The sequence below is a fragment of the Chiloscyllium plagiosum genome, unplaced genomic scaffold (genome assembly GCF_037043375.1).
Source record: "Chiloscyllium plagiosum isolate Xiang-an unplaced genomic scaffold, Cpla_swu_hap1 HiC_scaffold_17, whole genome shotgun sequence".
NCBI classification, from domain to species: Eukaryota; Metazoa; Chordata; class Chondrichthyes; order Orectolobiformes; family Hemiscylliidae; genus Chiloscyllium; species Chiloscyllium plagiosum.
Window position 1 is genome coordinate 32,684,705 of NW_028270155.1, and position 22,601 is coordinate 32,707,305.

The 22,601-nt window shown below is 42.5% G+C and overlaps 1 protein-coding gene and 1 long non-coding RNA gene across 5 annotated transcripts in view; one reads left to right on the forward strand and one right to left on the reverse strand.

Moving 5' to 3' along the window:
- ankrd11 (ankyrin repeat domain 11) overlaps positions 1-22,601 on the reverse strand; it is a 192,268-nt gene that overhangs the window by 95,705 nt on the left and 73,962 nt on the right. For 3 of the 4 annotated variants that reach the window (XR_015759940.1, XM_087995804.1, XM_087995806.1), the window contains exon 3: positions 16,583-16,732. Coding sequence is in view for 3 of the 4 variants with exons in the window: in XM_087995804.1 (XP_087851930.1) it covers positions 16,583-16,669 (87 nt within the window). In the remaining variant the exon portion in view is untranslated. The remainder of the gene's footprint in view (positions 1-16,582; positions 16,733-22,601) is intronic. The other variant, XM_087995805.1, reaches the window with a different exon arrangement.
- LOC122558332 (uncharacterized) overlaps positions 20,103-22,601 on the forward strand; it is a 47,360-nt gene continuing 44,861 nt past the window's right edge. The window contains exon 1 of the long non-coding RNA XR_015759867.1: positions 20,103-20,160. This is a non-coding gene — a long non-coding RNA (uncharacterized LOC122558332). The remainder of the gene's footprint in view (positions 20,161-22,601) is intronic.

The following is a 22,601-nucleotide window of genomic DNA, read 5'->3' on the forward strand; positions in this document are numbered from 1 at the left end:
AAATTGTGTTCAGTTTTCGTCACTTTGCGACAGGAAACATGTTATTCAACTGGAAAGAGTGCAGAAGAAATTTACAAGGATGTTGCCTGGATACAATGGTCTGAGCTATAGGCAGAGGTTGGAGAAACTAGGACTTTTTTCTTTAAAGCAAGGTGACTGAGTGGGGCATTATACACGTGTATAGGATAATGAGGGGCATGGACAGAGTGAATGCACTCAATCTTTTCAGCAGTTGTTGGGGTCTTGAAAAAGTCAAAACTTTTTTTCTCTCTCTTGGTTACTGGGGAAGTGCTCTTCCTGCTATTGGAGTTGCATACAAGACAATCTGTTTTCTGAATTTACTTTTTTACCAAAGGTATGTTTTTGTGATGTTACTATATTGGGACAGTTAATTAGTTATCGTTACTGTATCTATTATTCTGTTAAGTTTTTCAATAGAGTTAATTCTTTGATTCTGTTACTGTATTTTAACTGTAATGAATGAATGAAGTATTTGTTTTGGCCTTAAATCCCATAGTTCGACCAACTGAATTGCATCTGGAATGCACCACCTCACATTTCCTTTAAAATGAGAAAAACTTAGATTCTAGACTATCTTCTGAATGTTTTGAGGAGGTTGGTCTAGTCCATAACAGTAATGAACAAAATAGATACCATTGACACAGGCTATTACTCTATAAGAACAACAGAAATTCTGCCATACATGGGTGGCAGAGAGTCAACAAACATAGTGCACCTCAGATGAACAAGTCCACACCCTTCAAAATAAATAATTTTCATTTGGATACAAGGGCAAATCCCTCAATTTCACAACATCTTACTCATAAATTTGCTTTCTCATTCCATGTTAACATGCTGCCACTTAAAACGAGAACAGACGTTGGGGAATATCCTTCATCCAACTCAGTGAGGGAAAAGAGTAAATCTAGTATTGGCGTCCCATTCCCTCTTCAGTCAAAGCAACACACTCGGAGACACAGTTGTTTTACCTTCTTTTATTCCAGGCCCGAGAGTAAGAGAGAGACAGAGAAAATGATCACCCATGTGCACAGAGACACGAGTTCACAGTCTTCTCTCGAACAACAGCTTCTCAATGAACTATGTAGTCATTTTACAGGGAGGAGCACCCAGCTAAGGTAGCATACATTGCCTCCAGCACCCCATTGCTAACTGTATATTCTTATCTGATCTGAGTCATGCTCAGATGAACCTGTTTCACAAAACTCAGAACTTAACTTTCTCTGCCTGCTTATACCCTATAGACATTCTCATTCCCTCCTTTTATCATTTCATGAAGGCCAATGGCATAGGAGCTGACCTCAGTGCTGTCGTCATTTAAACCCTCAATAGCTGGGTATTGGGTCACCAAAGCCCATCCTGTTGGAAATATTCCCTACATGGAATCTATTATTCGATGTAAGATGCATTTCAGAACAGCTATTCCTAGGAAGATTCCTATTCTAATTACCTTTACATAAATAGCCATATTAACTAACCAGTCCTTTCATCCTCCGAGCCCCAGTCCCACCATCCGTCCCGTCCCTTGCCCTCCTTTATAGACCCCTAGTTGTTCATCTATCTCGTGGACATAGCGAATGACTTTAGTGGTCATGCCATCCAGCCGCATGATGCATTTGTCCGGTATTATAAGGCAAATGCTGCCCTGGTGAGTGAGGAGGTAATCCAATGCATAGCGATTTGGCATGGAGAAAAGTCTGAGTTGGTTCAGGTTCTGGGTGATAACCATGAGCATCCCTCCATGATCGTTGCCCAACATAGCAAGTCCTCATGCGAGATAGTTATGTTTGTGGGGTGGCCCAAGGGAGAAAAAGCCCGCTGCACTGTAACCAGCTGCCTTTCATGTAGCGTAAAATTCCTCTGAGACATCATGTTTCTGGTGGCCATGTGCTGGTCCTCAATTCTCCAGACAGGGTACAGTCCTGAAAAGTAGGGTGCCAATGGCCACCCAGGGAACTCTAAGAAGTTTGTGGCCGTACTGTTGAAGAAAACGTAGCCCAGGTCTGTAAAAAAGGTTTATGAACAGCCCTTATTGTGAGAGTAATCATGATTAATCCAGGCAAATGTGGTGCCAGTGGGACACTAGGTTTCCTTAACTCCTCCTCTGTTTTGAGGAAGGGCAAAGATACAGTCATCCACTGTAAGGTGGGTACAATTGACTTTTCACATTGGAGCTGTTCTCATCTTTTAAGGGAATACAATTGGATTTGTGACAATGGCAACTTACACCTTGCATGCCCTGGGTAGGTCCACACTTGTGATGGTGGCGGGATCGGTAAAGGCAAGGGGCTTTTTCTTTGCAGATGAACACTTCCGAACATCCCCATCCACGACCATTAAAGCATCTTTCGTATACCAGGAGATTACTGGGGAGTTTCCCTCTTTTGCCTTCCCACCATATATCCCCTTTCAGCCATGTAGTCAGAGGTTGGGGAAGATACATGCAGTCCGCCACGGGGGCCTATGCAAGTTATTCTTTGGGACCGTGGCAACCTGTTACTGGCCAGACTGCGCTGATAGTGTAGGCCGCGGTCCCACTGAGGAAAAATGGAGAAGAGACAGTTCACTCTGGTGGGCCGGAGGAAGCAAGCAACACCGTCATCGCCGTACAGTCGTTAATAGATTTGGTAGAAATAGTTACCGACTGTATATTCCTGGATAGTCAGTACAGATTGTTCCATATAGGGGAGGGCTCTGCGGCACCGAGTCATGGACATGGAGGCGGGGCGTGGAAATGTTCCTTGTAAGGAGGGGGTCTCTCCCTTCCGCGAAGTCCCTTCTGCAGGTAAAGTCAAACTTGCAGCCCCAATCCCAACACTGGAGTTGTCACAGATTGCTTTGGTCCAGGATCAACTTGCGATCGGTTTGGGCAACCGTCCATTACAGTAATCAATTTTAGTCACATTCCATATCCCAAACAGGTTCCCTTACTTAATGTCTCCCCTGCATAAATGTCTCCCCTGGTTACGTCTATCTGCAAATCTTGACCCTCCCTTCGGTACCCTGGTTGGAGAGAAGTACACATATCCCTGCTAAGCCTATCATAATGCTATTCTCCCTCGTCAACCCAATCCCGTCACGTTACCGGAAGCAAGTGTAGATGCAAGGAGTGTATCAATAGCAGGGCCAGTAATTCAGAGGTACAGATTAAAGTTTTTTTTTAAAATGAGTCCTTCTTAGTCCTTTTCCTCCTTCTTCTCTTGGTCAGTCAGCCACCGTTTACAGTCGCTCAGGTGAATCCAGAGATCCTTTCCTTTAACCTTCACTGCGATGGGGATTTGGAGCAATACCTGGAACAGTCCTTTCCAGCAGGGTCCGAGTTTTGGCCTTTCCCAGTCACCATTGCGATCGGGGCTGGGGGGGTGGCTTGGTGGTTTACTTCACCTGTGAGTGGAGAGACTTGAGAAACTTCGTTAGTTGCTTGAAATAGCACTGCATTTCATCTCACATTACATGCAGATCATTCTGGGGTGGTGGAGCCTGGTTGCTGTCCCATGGAGTTCATCCAGGGTGACCAGATATTATTTGAGCTGCTGAGAGACCAGTATCGGTTTGGGGAGCAATGGTACAGGGAGAGGGGCAGGACCTTTAGCCAATTCAGTCGTGTTTCTAGAGTGAGTTTAGTAAGTTTGTTCTTCAGAATTCCATTTGCACAGGCCACTATTCCTACTGCCTTCGGATGATATGCACAATGGAACTGTTGTTCAATGTTAAGGATGGTACATAGTTCTTGGTTGATCTTTCCAATAAAACGTGGTCCATTATCGGATGATAATTGTTGAGGTATACCAAAGCGGGAAATTGTTTCTTTCAGGAGAACGTGAGTCACTGTAGATGCTTTGCTATTGGTTGTTGGAAAAGTCTCTATCCATTTGCTGAATATATCTATGATAACAAGGCAATATTTATAGTATTATGGTAATTCTATGAAGTCCAGTTGTAAAGTGTTGAAAGGGCCACTTGGAATTGGAGTTCTCTCTTTGGTACACTAAATTGTTTTTTCTGGGTTAACCTTCTGGCGTACAAGACAATGTCTGATCCTTTGTTCAGCTGCCTTATTTAGGTGTGGGCTCAGTCTTTGCAGAGATGCTTCAAATGGAGGATACCAGCACATCTGTGTGTGCAGCGCAGCAGTTGCAGTAGCAACAGGCTAGGTGAATGCAGCATTCTTTGCTGCTACTGCTCCTGCTCTGCTGTTAAATGCAACAAAGCCAACTGGCTGTTTTGATGTTATCTTGATCAGTGAACTATCATATCCCTTATGCTTTAACCAGATGAGTGTATTGTGTTATAATATCTTTGCTGCTGTGTTTTTAATCCAGAGTGTTCACAAAAAGAATACATTTTTAGTTTGATGTTTTGTTAAGATTTTCTAGAGAATATTAGAACTTGAGGCTGAGCTGCTTAAATTCTGTTAATTATTGTTAAGGCTTCATTCATATTGCAAATTCAAAGAATGTTGATCTCTACCAAAGTTGCCACTGTAATTCCAACTGTTTTATTTGGGAAGTTTCATTTGGAAAACATATTTTAAAATATTCAGCATTTGCTTCCCACGAATATTTGAGATTTAAATCTAAACTGAAACTGCCTCTTCAATTGTTAAAGCACAGGAGACATTTTGTTGTTTTCTTGCTGTTCCAAACTTTTGAAATACTTTTCCTGACAGTTTTCACATTAGCCAAGTATTAAGTTGTCAAAAAAAAATAATTTTTGAATACCCTGAATGAGGTACTCGAGGATTTGATTTTAGGACCATTGTTTGTTGTTTATAATTGACTGTATTGTTTAGGCAGTAGAATTTAGAAGGTTATGGATTGATAATGTCATAAATAATGAACAGAGTAACAGACTTCAAGAATTCAAAGAATGCTGAAATAGGCAGACACAATTTAGTGTAGTTAAATATGTGATTGTCTTCATACTGATAACCTCCTCGGCAAGGAAGGAATGAGAGAGGAAACGCAAAGATACTTTCAGCAGCTAACATGATCTCTAGAGTTTCTCCATTCACAGGTAAAGGATGCCTTCGGACCACCGCCCACCCCTCCACAACCTGATACAATGGATTCAATCAGTTCCCCAGTCATGCGTATGAAAAGTGCAGTTAACAACAGTGAAGAGGGGTTTGTTATGCTTTTTGTCAGTGGCTTTCCTACAGACATTAAACTAAGTGAGCTTTACCTTATGTTTCGATCATTTAAGTTACGTGAAGGTTCACTGATCAAGCTAACATCACAACAGCCAGTTGGCTTTGTTACATTTAACAGCAGAGTGGGAGCAGAAGCAGCCAAGAATGCTGCATTCACTTAGCCTGCACACTCAGATGCGCTGGTATCCTCCATCAGAAGCATCTCTGCAAAGACATACTCTCGTCAGTTTTGTGAAGCATTTAACCACCCTTAATCGAAGAAATTTCTCAGAGGAGTGATACAAGAACAGACTGAATTTTGTTCTCAGATTGGACTTTACTAAAGGAGATTTTGGAAAACTGGCTCATTTCCACTCAACTTGGAGGGGATGGCATGTTCATTAAGGACTGTGGATTTAAGAGCTTCACTGGTGATTTATTTCCACATGGGAGGATTCTTCAAACTCTAATTACTGTAATGGGCTAGTAATATTTGTTGTTATAATCATTGTATGCTGTGGGTCAATAATTTGCTTAAATACTGGCTGTCAGAGTCTTATGAAAGTCTTATGAAAGCTGATAGTGCCATCTCGGTGGTTATCTTAAAATGATAAAAGGAGGGAATGCGAATGTGCATAGGGTATAAGCAGGCAGGGAAAGAATTAAGTTCTGAGTTTTGTGAAACAAGAGGTTCAGCTGACTATGACTCGGATCAGATCAGAACTTAGTGAACAATGGGCTGCTGAAGGCAAGGGCAATGGGTTAACAAGGTGGAAAAGCAGTCATTATGTAGAGCCATTTAACAATATTGGAAGCATTCAGTATGCAAGATCAGCTAACAAGGGGAAAAAGTATCCATTGCATAAATCCAGTTAACAAGGTTAAGAACATTCATTGTATAACAGTAAAGAGCTTAGTCTCTACTATTGATACTCGTTGATTGTAACGGTCACCCAATTAATATGTTATGTTGCTTTATCAGGATGCTCCTCCATGTAAAATGATTATACAATTCATTGAGAATGTTGTTCGAGAGAAGATCATGAACTCATGTATCTGTGCACATAGGCGATTATTCTCTCTCCCTCCAGAGCCTAAAATAAAGATGAAGGAGGTAAAACTATACTGTGTCTGAGTGTTTTGCTTTGACTGGAGGGGGGGGGGGGGGTTGGGAGAAACAAGATGACACATCCAGAGTGGAAATTTTGCAGATGTGCTGCTTTTGGCGAATATCATATCAATGGATCTCTAAGTTGGCTGTCTGCGACTCTTGGCTGGGAGTCAGGCTGAATCGACAGGCGTTTCCAGTGCCTTGGTTTATGCCAGGTAGTCCTGGTTTCATTTCTTTGTTGAGACTTCACAGCGATTGGTACAACCGAGTGGTTTGTTGGGCCATTTCAGAGGGCACAACATTGTTGTGGGCCTGCAGTCACATTGTAGGCCAGGCTAGGTAAGGAGGCAGTTTCCTTCTCTGACTGACATTCGTGAGCCAGATGGGTTTTCCTGATACTCGACATGAGTTTCATGGTCATCAGTAGATTCTTAATTTCAGTCGTTTTTTTTTATTGAATTCAATTTCAACCCTCTGCTGTGGGTCCCCAGAACATGAGCTGAGTTTTGGGATTAATAGTCTTGCGATAATGCCACAAGGTCATTGCCTCCCCTCCATCTTCTGACAAGCCAGCAACAATCTTGATGGCTGGACATATCAGGGAACTCTGTGACCTGAAGGTTCAAACATTTTTAGCCACTTCATCTTCCAGTATGTTTCAAATGAGGTGATTTATTTTCAGTAAATTTAGGCACTAAATGGAGAATTCTGGTAAAATCAAAATCCATTCTGATACCAGAATTACCCTTCAAACTACCACCTCTACTTTCTTCCTTTATTGTAAGCCTTTTTCTAAGTCATGTTGGTTGGTTTGCCCATTTCTTTGGAGTTCAACATTTTGTATTCCATTTCACATTCCAGTGTTCTCTTTCACCCACTCTTGCCAATTTAAGCTTTCTTATATTTATGCCTCTTCACATTTCAAAATTTTTTTTCTCTCCTCTATCCATTTTCTTTTCCTCCTTCCAATTCAGAAAGTACTTTCGCCACAGACTACAGCGCCCCCCCCCCGCCACACCCATTTTTTTTTTAACCTCAGTCTTTATGCAAGGAGCCATGGCTTTGGTTCCCTTACTTTTCACTATTTTAGTAATGGAACAAGCATGTACCTGAAACATTACTTCTTTAGAGATGATCTGCTGCTCCATTACAAATTTCCCTCTGGTTCTATTTTATCCTGCTTAGACTCCTCCTCATTCCCTTGAAGTTAGCCACTTTCGAATTAGAAGTTTGTTTTTCCAAAAAAGCAGCACTGGGGACAAATCTACTGCAAATCTAAACTTTCAGAACAATTATAATTCTTACATAAGTACTCTCCCATTGACACTCGATTCATTTGGTCTTCCTCTTGCCCTAGGAACATATTGCTTCTTTTCTAGATTTATTGAAAACATACTGCCCAATGAAGTTCTCCTGAATACATTTCGCAAATTCTTCTTCAACATTCTTCGTGTTCAACATTAGTTAGAATTAGAATTAGAGTTATTGTCACATGTACTCCAGTACAGGGATACATGAGTACAGTGAAAAGTATATAAAGTTGCCATTTCCAGTACCATCTTAGGTACAAAGATACCTAAGTACAAAATCATAGGTATAAATTAGGGGAAAAAAGAATTAAAAGGTAAAAATTCAGCATGAGTGTTTTTCTAAAACAAGAAGTCCACACTGAGCTTCACATTGAGCCCAGGAGTCCGACCTGGGTTTCTTTGAGCCGGGTGTCCGCACTAGGCATCCTCGAAGCCGGGAGCTACTGAATATCAAATATAAATGGTGATTAACGAGTCCCCAATTTCACCACTCTATAGATTTTGAATATATGATTTCCCTACTTATTTGCACTGCTACATTCCTTCATTTGAAGGAGCATCAAATATCTCTAGTGCAATATCTCTCTTACTTCTCAACTTTAAGTAAATGGATTCTGTCCTGGCTTCTGAAGAACATCTCTTTCTACCATTACAATGCCCTGCTTAAATCAGAACCAGTACTCCTTTTTCCTTCCCCAAATTACCTGAACATTCCTCTCCTTGAGTACTTAGCACCTGTCTTTTTCTCACTAGAAACTGAATATTACTGGATAAAGTCCAAGCATACACTTTCTGGTCAGAGTGTATTCTAGCCAACCATACACTAAAAAAACTCCACCTTCTGTTTGATTCCCCTTTGAACACACTTGAATTTTTTTTTTTACAAACACAAAAATGAAAGTCAACCAAATTAAAAAGGAATTTGAACAGATCATTATGTCACTAAATAAAAAAGAAAAAATGGGGATCAAATTAAAATGTTGCTGGTGCAGGAAATAATGCCCTAGTCACCAAACCCAGTGTCCAAAGGTTTATATATTTGAATACAAATAACTGATATTTGTTTGCCTTGTTACCTTCAACTCCTAAATAATTAGTATGCTCAGATACCAATAAGCACTACCGCACTTAGGTGGTAGTGTGGGGGACTTAGATACCAATACTGTCATTATTTTTAAGCCTCATTAACAACGTTGCCATAATGGCACATTCCCATGAGCTTGTGTGTGTTTATGGTTCACAAACTTTATTCCTCACACAGACGTATGAATTCTAAACCTATCAGTACTCCCGTTAACCTTCTTAGCCTACCCTTATCTATCATGGTATAACTTGCTCCTCTCTAAAGGTTTGTGAAATATTTGTGATCACTTTCAGCCTGAAGTGCCAACTGGATAATTCATCTTGGCCTCATCCCAAGGTGCCCAACGTCACAGGTGCCAGCCTTTAGTTAATTTGATTCACTCCATGTGATATCAAGAAATGGCTGAAGGCACTGACTACTGCAAAATATTGTTGCCTCAACAATATTGCAAAAACGGCACTGGGAATTTATGCTCCAGAAATAACCTTGCCCCTAGCCAAATTGTTCCAGTTCAGGTACAACACCAATATCTACCTGACAATGTGGAAAATTGCTCAACTATGTCCTGTCAATAAAAATCTGAGCAAATCCAAACTCAATCAATTGCTGCCATAACAACAACTCTTCATCAGCATGATGAAAGGGTAATTACCAGTGTTACCAAACGACACTTTCAAAATAATGCCCTGCTTACTGGTGTTTAGTTTGGAGGGAAGGGAGGGAGGAAGGCCGAAGTAGAAAGCAATAGACCAATTAGTTTAACATATCATTTGGAAATTTTTAGAAACTCCAAAGGAAGTAATAACACAATGCTCAAAGTCAAAACACAATCCAGCATCAGCATGGTTTTATGAAGGGCAAATTCACAGAATCCCCACATTGTGGAAAGAGGCCATTTGGTCCATTGAGTCTACATGGACCTTCCAAACATCATCCCATCCCAACCCATAGCCCGTACTCCTGTAACACCGCATTTATCATTCCTCAGCTACCTAACCTGCACATTCCTGGACATGACAGAAAATGTAGCATGGCCAACCCACCCAATCTGCAAAACTTTGGGCTTTAGCAGGAGACCCACACTGGCACAGAGAATGTGCAAACTCTATATGGACAGCTAGAATTGAACCTGGATCCCTGGCACTTTGAGGCAGCACTGCAAAACACTGGGCCACATGCCTCTCCAACTCGTCAAACATGATTAACAACAGTTCTTTGAAGATGTAACAAGCTAGGTGGATAATGGAAATCTAGACATAGCATATCGGGACTTTCAGAAGGCATTTGATAAGGTACTGCACAAAATGTTATTACACAAGTTAGATCATATGGGGTTTAGGATAATTTATAGCTTGGATAGAGGATTGGCTAACCAACACAAGCAGAGAGTTGGCATAAATTGGTCTTTTTCAGATGCAACTAGCAAGGTGCAAGTGTTCAGGCCTCAGATGCCAACCATGCATAATCTAAACTAATGGCCTGGATGCAGGGATAGAAAATACTATTGACAAATTTACAAATGACACTAAAATAGGTGGGAAAGTTGCAATCAAGAAACAAAAGATTTACAAATGGATATGGGATAGGTTAGGTAAATGGAGCAATATTTGGCAGTTAAGGAGTCAACTACATTGCTGTAGATCTAGTCACACAGTAGCCAGAAAAAAGTGAGGACTGCAGATGCTGGAGATCACAGCTGAAAAATGTGTGGCTGGAAAAGTGCAGCAGGTCAGGCAGCATCCAAGGAGCAGGAGAATCGACGTTTCGGGCAAAAGCCCTTCTTCAGGAATGAGGAAGGTGTGCCAAGCAGGCTAAGATAAAAGGTAGGGAGGAGGGACTTGGGAAGGGGCGTTGGGAATGCGGTAGGTGGAAGGAGGTTAAGGTGAGGGTGATAGGCCGGAGAGGGGGTGGGGGCGGAGAGGTTGGGAAGAAGATTGCAGGTCAAGAAGGCGGTGCTGAGTCCGAGGGTTGGAACTGAAATAAGGTGGGGGGAGGGGAAATGAGGAAGCTGGAGAAATCTGCGTTCATCCCTTGTGGTTGGAGGGTTCCTAGGCGGAAGATGAGTCGCTCTTCCTCCAGGTGTCGTATTGCCATGGCCTGGCGATGGAGGAGGCCAAGGACCTGCATATCCTTGGCGGAGTGGGAGGGGGAGTTAAAGTGTTCGGCCAGGGGGCAGTTGGGTTGGTTGGTGCGGGTATCCCAGAGGTGTTCTCTGAAACGTTCCACAAGTAGGCAGCCTGTCTCCACAATGTAGAGGAGGCCACATCGGGTGCAGCGGATGCAGTAAATCATGCGTGTGGAAGTGCAGGTGAATTTGTGACGGATATGAAAGGATCCCTTGGGGCCTTGGAGTGAAGTGAGGGGGGAGGTGTGGGCGCAAGTTTTGCATTTCTTGCGGTGGCAGGGGAAGGTGCCGGGAGTGGAGGTTGGGTTGGTGGGGGGTGTGGACCTGACGAGGGAGTCGCGGAGGGAGTGGTCTTTCCAGAACGCTAAGAGGGAAGGGGAGGGAAATATATCCTTGGTGGTGGGGTCCGTTTGGAGGTGGCGGAAATGACGAAGGATGATCCGATGTATCTGGAGGTTGGTGGGGTGGTAAGTGAGGACCAGTGGGGTTCTGTCCTGGTGGCGATTGGAGGGGCGGAGCTCAAGGGCGGAGGAGCGGGAAGTGGAGGAGATGCGGTGGAGAGCATCGTCAACCAAGGCTGAGGGGAAATCGCGGTCTTTGAAGAAGGAGGCTATCTGGGTTGTTCGGTATTGGAATTGGTCCTCCTGGGAGCAGATGCGGCGGAGGCGAAGGAATTGGGAATATGGGAATGGCGTTTTTACAGGGGGCAGGGTGGGAGAAGGTGTAATCTAGGTAGCTGTGGGAGTCGGTCAGTTTATAGTAAATGTCCGTGTTGCCCGAGATAGAAATGGAGAGGTCTAGGAAGGGGAGGGAGGAGTCTGAGACGGTCCAGGTAAATTTGAGGTCGGGGTGAAAGGTGTTAGTAAAGTGGATGAACTGTTCAACCTCCTCGTGGGAGCACGAGATAGCGCCGATACAGCCATCGATGTAGCGGAGGAAAAGGTGGGAGGTGGTGCCAGTGTAGCTGCAGAAGATGGACTGTTCCACATATCCGATGAAGAGGGAGGCATAGATGGGGCCCATGCGGGTGCCCATGGCTACTCCTTTGGTTTGGAGGAAATGGGAGATTGGAAAGAGAAGTTATTCAGAGTGAGGACCAGTTCAGTCAGTCGAAGGAGGGTGTCAGTGGAAGGGTACTGGTTGGGTCGGCGGGAAAGGAAGAAGCAGAGGGCTTTGAGGCCTTCGTGATGGGGGATGGAGGTGTATAGGGAAGGACGTCCATGGTGAAGATAAGTCGTTGGGGGCCGGGGAAGCAAAAATCATGGATGAGGTGGATGGCGTGGGTGGTGTCCCGAATGTAGGTGTGGAGTTCTTAGACTAAGGGGGACAGGACAGTGTCGAGGTATGCAGAGATGAGTTCGGTGGGGCAGGAGCAGGCTGAGACAATGGGTTGGCCGGGGCAGTCAGGTTTGTGGATTTTGGGCAGGAGGTAGAAATGGGCGGTGCAGGGTTGTGGGACTGTGAGTTTGGAGGCGGTGGATGGGAGAACCCCTGAGATGATGAGGTTATGAATGGTCTGGGAGATGATGGTTTGGTGGTGGGAAGTGGGGTCATGGTCAAGGGGGCAGTAGGAGGAGGTGTCCGCGAGCTGGCGTTTAGCCTCAGCAATGTAAAGATCGGTGCGCCAAACTACCACCGCGCCTCCCTTGTCTGCCGGTTTGATAGTGAGGTTGGGGTTGGAGCAGAGGGAGTGGAGGGCTGCACATTGCGAGGGTGAGAGGTTGGAGTGGGTGAGGGGGTGGATAGGTTGAGGTGGTCAATGTCACGGCGGCAGTTGGCTATGAAGAAATCGAGGGCGGGTAAGAGGCCAGCACGGGGTGTCCAGGTGGATGGAGTGTGTTGGAGGCAGGAGAACGGGTCGTCAGAGGGTGGGCAAGAATCCTGGTTGGAGAAGTAGGCGCGGAGGCAAAGGCGGTGGAAGAATTGTTCGATGTCTCGCCGCATATTGAACTCGTGTGGAGGTGCAGGTGAATTTGTGACGGATATGGAAGGATTCCTTGGGGCCTTGGAGGGAAGTGAGGGCGCAAGTTTTGCATTTCTTGCGGTCGCAGGGGAAGGTGTTGGGAGTGGAGGTTGGACCTGACGAGGGAGTCGCGGAGGGAGTGGTCTTTCCGGAACGCTGATAGGGGTGGGGAGGGAAATATATCCTTGGTGGTGGGGGCTGTTTGGTGGTGGCGGAAATGACGAAGGATGATACGATGTTTCTGGAGATTGGTGGGTTGGTAGGTGAGAACCAGTGGGGTTCTGTCCTGGTGGCGATTGGAGGGGCGGAGTTCAAGGCCGGAGGAGCAGGAAGTGGAGGCGATGCGGTGGAGAGCATTGTCAACCTTTAATCTTCAATCTTTAAGATTAATCCGGGAGCGTAGGGGGATGAAGGTGAGGCCTCTGCTGAGGACTGATCTTTCATCCTCAGAGAGGGGGAGGTCTGGAGGGATGGTGAAAATACAGCAGGTCTGGGAGCTAGGACCTGGTGTGGGGCTAGAGCTGGGAGTGGGGGCGGGGTTAGGCGTGTGGGCGGAATTAGGCAAAGATCAGTGTGTCAAACTACCACCGCGCCTCCCTTAAATATTGAAGATTAAAGGTTGACAAGCTCTCCACCGCATCTCCTCCACTTTCCGCTCCTCCGGCCTTGAACCCCGCCCCTCCAATCGCCACCATGACAGAACCCCACTGGTCCTCACCTACCACCCCACCAATCTCCAGATACATCGGATCATCCTTCGTCATTTCCGCCACCACCAAACAGACCCCACCACCAAGGATATATTTCCCTCCCCTCCCCTATCAGTGTTCCGGAAAGACCACTCCCTCCGCGACTCCCTCGTCAGGTCCACACTCCCCATCAGCCCAACCTCCACTCCCGGCACCTTACCCTGCAACTGGAAGAAATGCAAAACTTGCGCCCACACCTCCCCCCTCACTTCCCTCCAAGGCCCCAAGGGATCCTTCAATATCCGTCACAAATTCACCTGCACCTCCACACACATGATTTACTGCATCCGCTGCACCCGATGTGGTCTCCTCTACATTGGGGAGACAGGCCGCCTCCCAAAACGTCGATTCTCCTGCTCCTTGGATGCTGCCTGACCTGCTGCACTTTTCCAGCGACACATTTTTCAACTCTGATCTCCAGCATCTGCAGCCCTCACTTTCTCCTAGCTGATTTTAACCTACTGCGAATCCTCTTGCAAGGATGCCTTCCTTGAAGTAGCTCTCTTCCTCCCTCTACAAGTATTTCAGTGAGTCCCTCTCTCACTGCACCCCCAGGACGATTCCTCTGCCCTGAAGCTCTTCAGCCACATTCTCAAACAGACTCGCTAACACAGTAGCCAGACCAGATAAAGATGAGAGATTTCCTTCTCGAATGCATATTATTGCAACAGGTGGGATATTTCCCCCCAAAAATTAACAGCACTTTTAATTCCATATTTTACTGAATTCAATTGCACTATCATGCGTTTGGCCCATATCCCTCCAAATGTTTCCTATTCATGAATTTATTCAAATGTCTTTTAAACTTTGTAACTGGACCTGCATCCACCACTTTCTCTGGCAGTTCATTTGTTAAAAAAAAGTTGCCCCGAATCTCTTTCGCTCCTCTCAGCTTAAAAATATGCCCTCTTGATTTGAACTCCCCCACCCTACTAGGAATATGATTGAACCAAAGGGTCTGTTTCCATCCTGAATGACTTTATGACTATGTGGTACGGTGGGATTCAAATCCATGCCCCCGAACATTAGCATCAACTTCTAGATTATTAGTTGTGACATTATACCAGCACACAGCAGATGCAAACTAAATGCACTACAGCAAGTTTAAATACATTGAGTCGACCAATTTAAATGTTAATTAGCCAGTATAAACTATTGTAAGTGGAGAATCTCATTTGCACTGGCATTGCTTGGTTGATTCAACAGTGAAACATTTGGGTTAATGTAGTGAAATCTATATTTCCTTTTCTGTGCTTAGCTTATTTTTTACATCTCACATCAGTCAAGATATAAATTGCTCTGTGCAATCAGGAATCTGAGGTCATTTATCCCTCACTTTCAACAATTTGGCATGCAACAAACATGAAAACCTAGGTATGCAAAGGCAAGACTCACTGACAACAGTTAATGTTCGATTTCCCATCACAGTTTCTCTCATTACACCAGACACAAGGTCAACTTCTAAATGTATACCAATCACAAACACTGGCATGACCTGTATATCTACCCAAATCAAACACTGGCATGACCTGTATATCTACCCTTGGAGTAATCACAATTTTCTTTAACTGAATATTGGGGAAAAATGAAGCTTTAATTCCATTACCATGTACCATGAACTACACTCCTTTCCCTTTAACATCATTTTCCTGCATAACCATTCATTCAGAAAAACAGACAACATAAAACTTTAAGCACCTTAATCACTCTAGAGCTTAACTCTTCTTTCATTTATTCATTTTTGTGGGATGTGGGTATCACTGGCTGACCAGCATTTATTGCCCGTTCCTAGTTGAGAAGCTGGTGGTGAGCTGCCTTCTTGAACCACTGCAGTCCACCTGCTGTGGGTTGACCCATAATGCCATTAGGGAGGGAATTCCAGGATTTTGACCAAGCAACGGTGAAGGAATATTTACAAGTCAGGGTGGTGCGTGGCTTGGAGGGAAACTTGGAAGGTGTGGTATTCGCATATATCTGCTGCCTTTGTCCTTCTAGATGGAAGTGACTGAGTTTGGAAGATGCTGTCTGAGGATCATTGGTGAATTTCTGCAGTGCATCTTGTGGATAGTACTCACTGCTACTGAGCATTGGCAGTGAAGGGAGTGGATGCATGTGGATACAGTGTCAATTAAGTGGGCTGCTTTGTCCTGGATGGTGTCAAGCTTCTTCAGTATTGTTGGAGATGCACTCATCCAGGCAAGTGGGGAAATATTCAAATTCCACTTGCTCCCATTTTCAACTAAGAAACACTTGCCAGCATCACCCCTGGCTTATTTTACAAATCTGTGAAATCCTTAAACAGGTTTCAATTTCAGATTGAAATACTCCAATGTCCTTTCCTGTCTGCCATGCTTCTGACCATCAAAGATGGAGGCTTTGGGAACAGATTTCTTAGCTATTGACATTGAAATAGCAGTCAAAAAAAATATTTGGAGCAATTTCATTAGCTCACTTTTTTTTCCACTGATTAATAGACTTTGGTCAATGCCATTTTGTAATTCAGTTGCTTGTTTTCAAAAAAGTAATGAATGATTTTCATTCCCATGTTTTTGTCAATTAGTACTTTTTTAAAAATCATCTCAGATGTACGGGCTGTTGCCTTATGAAAATAAAAAATAAAATTTATCAAATGCACATAACCTTCCATATTAATTAAATTAATTGTTGTAAACAAGAAAATTAAAAAGGTCAGAGTGATATGAAACACGTATAACACATCTGGCCTGCTCCATGAGGACCATTACACTGGACACTCATTTTATTTTGGACTACCTTGCTGCCACATCATGAGATGACTCTTACTTCAAAGGATATGAAGTTTCTTCCTTCAGCTCCCTTGAAGAGAAATGTTGACATTTTCACTGTAATTGTCAATGCGGTTTCTCAACAATAACAAAAACCATGAAATTCCTTTTTTTTTAAATTCATTACATGTTTGCTCTCATTCACCTTTAAAATATTCAAGATCATAACCACATGTGGCACAATAGCTGCTAGATAATGTAAAACTAGGGTCTTATTTCACCAAATGTCATGGAAAGCCAAAGGGTTAAATACCCATTTCACAGTTTTGGTGATTCTATATTCTTACCTTCTTCCCTGATTGTTTTTCCACCATATCGATGCTCAGTGGGTAATCTTCCAATAGTGGTGTTTTAGTAAACCCACTCTTGGGCATTGTTTCTCCTTCCTGCTGCTGTCACCTCATTCAAACATCCACTGCATCATCATCAACTGTCTGCTGTAAATAAATAAAGTGTAAGTTACAGCATCTAATTTTAATTGACAGGGATTAAACTGTCAAAATTTGATTAAAAATTAATTCTGGCATGATACTTTTAGATCAGGAGTGGAAACATAAGTCTCTCAACTTTTGCAGGGGGCACAGCTGGTGTAGAACACACTATGACTCAACCTGTTCAGTTTTAAGTCACGTCCGCTCTTCAGAAATGCTGATATGCCTCAAAATCCTACAGTATTCCCAAACAATTCCTACTTTGACTTTACCGCTCAAGGTGAACACACTGGACCACTGCTACTACGCTAAAATTTGAATGTTGACTGTTTATGCATTTGTAAAAAAAAAATCAACTGTCATTTTGTTTGCATTTGATGCTGTTGAGATAACTCAAGTATTGCCACATTGAAACGACATTACTACAGTTCAAATTGCACAATACTGACTTCCAAATTGTACAATAACTTTATCAAACAGGAGCATCAAGGGTGCTCCACCAGTTAAGAAGATTATGTTTGGTTATGACCTTGATTCCACATATAATTTATAGGTTTGGCTTTTGTGGTACAGTGGGTTCAATTCCGACCTGCTTCAGAGCATGTAGTTGCATCTCTGAACCAGGTGAGCAAAAAACATCCATAATTACCAATTTCACTGACCTTACTGATGTTAAGGAAGGTGGCAAAAGAGGAAGGTGGGTAGGCTAACAGACTCAAAGATGCATAGGTTGAAAAGAACTACTATCATACTGCACCAGGCCTTTGGCCATGATTATCTTCAAACATGGTACCCATTGAGAGAGAGTGAATTTATCCTAATATCCCAATCAAAAATCGATCCAACAGCATTACTTGGCAACAGAGTCACAACTCCACTATTTTGAGGAAATTGCAATCTTGATTTTTAAAATGCATTGCTTTCCTAGGCATGTTACACCTAACTAAACGTTTCACGACCAGATAATAGATATTTTCTAATCAACATGTTCAAAGATGTTATTACACACCTCTGAAGCAGGTGGGACTTGAACCTGGATTTCCTGGTCCAGAGGGAGGGACATGACTGCTGTGCTACAAGACCATTCAACTGCTAGATTATGTATTGAGTGGGATGAGGGAGAACAGTACTCTCGTTTATTTTAAACTAATGAAAATGTTGCTTCAAACACGAACTCTTTCACGAAACAATAACTGCTACTAACTGAGCAACAGCTGTTATTCAATGTCACTTGTAAGTCACAAGTGCAGAATCCAAATCACACAGGTCTCAAATACAAAAATCAAAATTGCCACTGCAGTACTGTACAAACGGAGCACAGCACTGTTGCAACTCATATTCTGGCTGAGACATTAAAGCTAGGCTCCAACTCAGGTGGATACAAAAGATCACATGACACTGTTTCAAAGGGGAATTTATCGCTAATGCCTTGGACAATATTTTCAAGACAAAAACAGACTGTTTGCTCATTACCACATTGCCAATCGTGGGAGTTTGCCGTATACGCATGCTGCTGCATTTCTTACATTATAACAGTTACCAAACGTCAAAGCACTTTGTTCACTGTAAAGTGCTTTCAGCTATTAGGTGGTTATGAAGCTACTACATAAATCTAAAGATTTTTTTTTCCCTTACAGGGGAATTTAAATTTAGACAACACATTTCTTCCAGTTTCTTCTGCAACAATATAGAATGCAAAGAAAATTATTAAGGCCCTTTCAAGACTTGGATTGGTTGTTAACTTGAACTCAATACATAAAGATGTAAATAGATTTACACTGATGTAGTTGTTACAATGAAGCTTATAAAGTTGGTATATTTTGTACTGCAGCTTGAACTTTAAGGCAAAGAGCATTATGTAGCCTGTTCTTGAACCCGTGTGACAGTAAACCTGGGTGATTTGATTGTTGAGATGAAAGGACTTAGATTGTTTGACTGATAAAGGTGCAAATTGATTGCACTTGAAGACAGTGGCAGCGGTGTGAGGTTGTAACGACTTGACTCACAGTCTCCCAAAGTCCCTGAAAAGGTGTCACTGGCAGCAGGCTGCAATTATATATTTATTTCTAAGATGAAACCTGTTGGACTATAACCTGGTATTGTTGTTGGCATGAACTTGCGGGCTTCCCCACAAATTAATGAATACCACAGATAGTGGAGGGTCTGAATAATCAACAAAAAGAAAAGGCTGCTTTTCTTTGCAACCTACCAAAATCGGTTGCATAAGGTCAAAGGTCTATTCAATGAGATACATCATGCAACATTTCATGAATTCAAGGTGACTTGTTCTGGCATGGTCTGGGAGAAGCATCATTGGAACATGCTTTAAAGCGAAGGAAAACGCCTAGAAATGATCACTTGAAGTTACTACTTGGTGACATGCAAACCCACTGAAAACTGAAAGCAGTTGCAGTCTAATTTCTAAAACACTAATTCAATGGAGAGTGTAACAGGTGATAAGTGTAAAGGCAAACATTCCACGCTCTGGCTTAACACAACTTTCACTTACTCAGTCATTTGGTAGCAAAAGTTTTAAAATGTAAAATCTTGATGCACCATTCTCTCTGCTATCATTTGGAAATTAAATTTCTTTTGAAACATTATCAGTTTCTATGGAGATCATAAAAGTGGCCAAACAAAATGCTACAGTACCAGTTCTCCCTTTCTACGTATTGCATCTCCTGATTCAATTTCACAATAATGAGCTTGCATGTCAAAAAGAAATGGTTGTAATAACAAGATAGCAAACATTTAATAAGGGATGGGGGTGGGGTGCTCAAAACTAGACATGTACGGCAGCCACAGTTTTCCTCGATTGCACCTGTATCTTGACAACACTAAATATTGTGATTTAGCTTGCAACGGCTGAAAACACAAGTATCATGCAAACAGGTTTTATTGACACTGAACTTTTAACTGTAAATTCTAAGCACAATAACCGCTAAAGAATAACTTTACTTATAATAAAAAAACATTTCAAGTTTCCTGCTTTTTTAAAAAAGACCATATTATTGCTGAGCTGCTGACTGGGATCAACATTTATGCATTCTAAATCTCGTGTTTTTCGGCACAGCAGTTCACTGATTCAATCACAAGACATTCCTTTCCACAGCTCCCTATAATCATAACAATGTTTATGAGACAGTACAGTTGTTCAAAGTTGTTTTATCTTACAGTCTTGTCTTTGAAGAATGACAAAATGCTCCTATACTTATCAGTGAAAAGTGCTGCTAATCTAGCCATAAAGCAACTTCAAGTTGTCATTTGTGGTACATGTGGAGATTTGCAGTGATATTTTGGTCAGTATGCACACGTGACATTCCATTGCTACACTGTCACCATCAGAATCAGGCTGCTCCAACACACTGACGAAAACAAATCAACGGCAGGCAATGGGATCCAGAATGGTTTTCTTAGGTGTTTGTATTAAAAAGGTATGTTTAAATAGTAATTTGTTCGTATAGAATGCATATTTTGAGAAGAACAAAATTGGCGGGTTGTATCAAATAGCACATCTCTCCGGCTGCTCACAGTAAGCACAGCACTGAACATATGCAATTAACTGGCACTTACAAAACTTGAGAAGTATTCAACATTGGATGTCATTCTGCATTTGACTATATTGCCTTGATAATCCTGGGTGTGAGAGAAGTATTATGCTGGTCAATTCAGGTCTGCAGTGTGGCACACAGATGTACAAGCTAAGCATACAAGTAGCTCTCCTATAACACCGTAGTTGCGTTCCAGAGAAACCTTGCATAATGTAAATAATGGGGCCTATGGGAAAAGTGGGGTTAGGGGCAGACCAGCAAAAATCATGTAATATTTTGGCCTTGACTCCTAACTGTGGTAGTGGATTCCACAGGGTCACCATTCTCTGGATGAAGAAATTTTTATGTGAATCCTAAATGATTTACCACATATCCTTAGACTGTGGGTGGCACGGTGGTGCAGTGGTTAGCACTGTTGCCTCACAGCGCCAGAGACCCGGGTTCAATTCCCGCCTCAGGCGACTGACTGTGTGGAGTTTGCATGTTCTCCCTGTGTCTGCGTGGGTTTCCTCCGGGTGCTCCGGTTTCCTCCCACAATCCAAAGATGTGCAGGTCAGGTGATTTGGCCATGCTAAATTGCCCGTAGGTGTTAGGTAAGGGGTAAATGTAGGGGTATAGGTGGGTTGCGCTTCAGCGGGTCGGTGTGCACTTGTTGGGCCGAAGGGCCTGTTTCCACACTGTAATCTAATCTAAATCTAATTTAAAACCCCAAATCTGGACTCCCTGGACATCGAGACATCCTTCCTGCATTTACCCTGACTAGTTTTGTAAGAAATTTATAGATCTCTTTGCAATCTTTCCTCATTCTCCTGAACTCCAGACAACATAATCCTAACCGATTCAACCTCCCCTCACACATTCGTTCTGCCATCCCAAGTTATCAGTATAGTAAATCTTTGCTACACTTGTTCTTTTGCGAAAGCATCTTTCTTCAAATATGACCACCAAACCTGCATGCAATATTCCAGGTCTCACCAAGGCCCTGCATAATTGCAGCAAGAAATCCTTGTTCCTGTAATTGAATCCCCTTGCTATGAAAGCCAACAGAATATTTGCCTGTTTTACCATCTGCTGCACCCCAATAGTTACCTTTAGCAAAACACAGGTCTTGTTGCGTATTTCCTCTTTCATTTTACAGCAAAATAATAATCTGCTTTCCTGTTTTTTTTACCAAAGTGGATAATGTCACATATATCTACATTACGTGGGCCTTCCATCTCAATTTCCCCAATTACATTTCCCTACGCATACTGAATTCCTTCAGTACTTTGTTACGACACGAGTAAACCCTTCTGCTTAATTTAAACCAGCAACACAGAAAAGATTTATCCCAAGCAGTAACCTATGAAAATTGGAGGCGCCAAGAACTATTTAAATTAAAAATTAACAGCTTTATTTCTTAAAGTATAACAGAGAATAATTAATTTACAACTATTTACAACTCCTTCCTCTATCGTATCTTTTACTTTCCCGTTTATAATACTAGCCCGATAAAAACCCTAATTACAATTTACTGAAAAATTCAAATTTCAAAACCAGCCAGCGGTTGAATCTTCTCGTGGCAGATTTGCTCTCTGAGTCGGTGTTGCTGTTTTCCTGTGCAAACTCCTTCTCTGGACAGGTACCTCTCAGACAGTTCTGACTAGCAGCCAAAATCTGTTGGCCTTCTAGTAGTCCTCCCCCAACTGCTCAATTTTCCCCAGTCTTATACCCCCAAAGCATCAGATTGTGACATTGGCTTTTAATGTTATCAATATGTTAAAATCAAACTTGATTGGAGTTTGTTTTTTTTTGGGGTATAATTAAAGCTGATTGGCCTAATTCAAATTTTTGTCTCCAGGCAGCCAGCAACGCTAGCTGCTGGACCACATGTTACACTGTATTTTATTCAGAACACTTCATGCTGTCAGGTAGTTCTCCTAGCTTTTAACTTTCTTAAAGGTATACAGCCACATCTTTCTAACAACTTCCCTTTCACTAAATCCTGCATATCTCAATATTTTTGGTATGTTATTTGCTAATCTCCCTTGTGAAGGCAGAACCAAAATACATATTTATTTGGTCAGCCATTCCTTTGTGGCCCATTATAATTTAAAATTTCCGACTAAGGGACTTGTATTAGTCCTCAGCAATCTTTTTCTCTTTACCTAACCAATTGTAAAAGTTTCTTTTGGTATGTTCCTGAAAACTTACTTCATTCTTCCATTATTTATCAGTCCCTTTGTTTTCTAAACTGCTCCAACTCCTCAGATCTCGTGTTTTTAACTGGTCAATTTGTATTGTACGTCTACAGTGATTAAGATTGAGGTAGTTAAAAATCAACA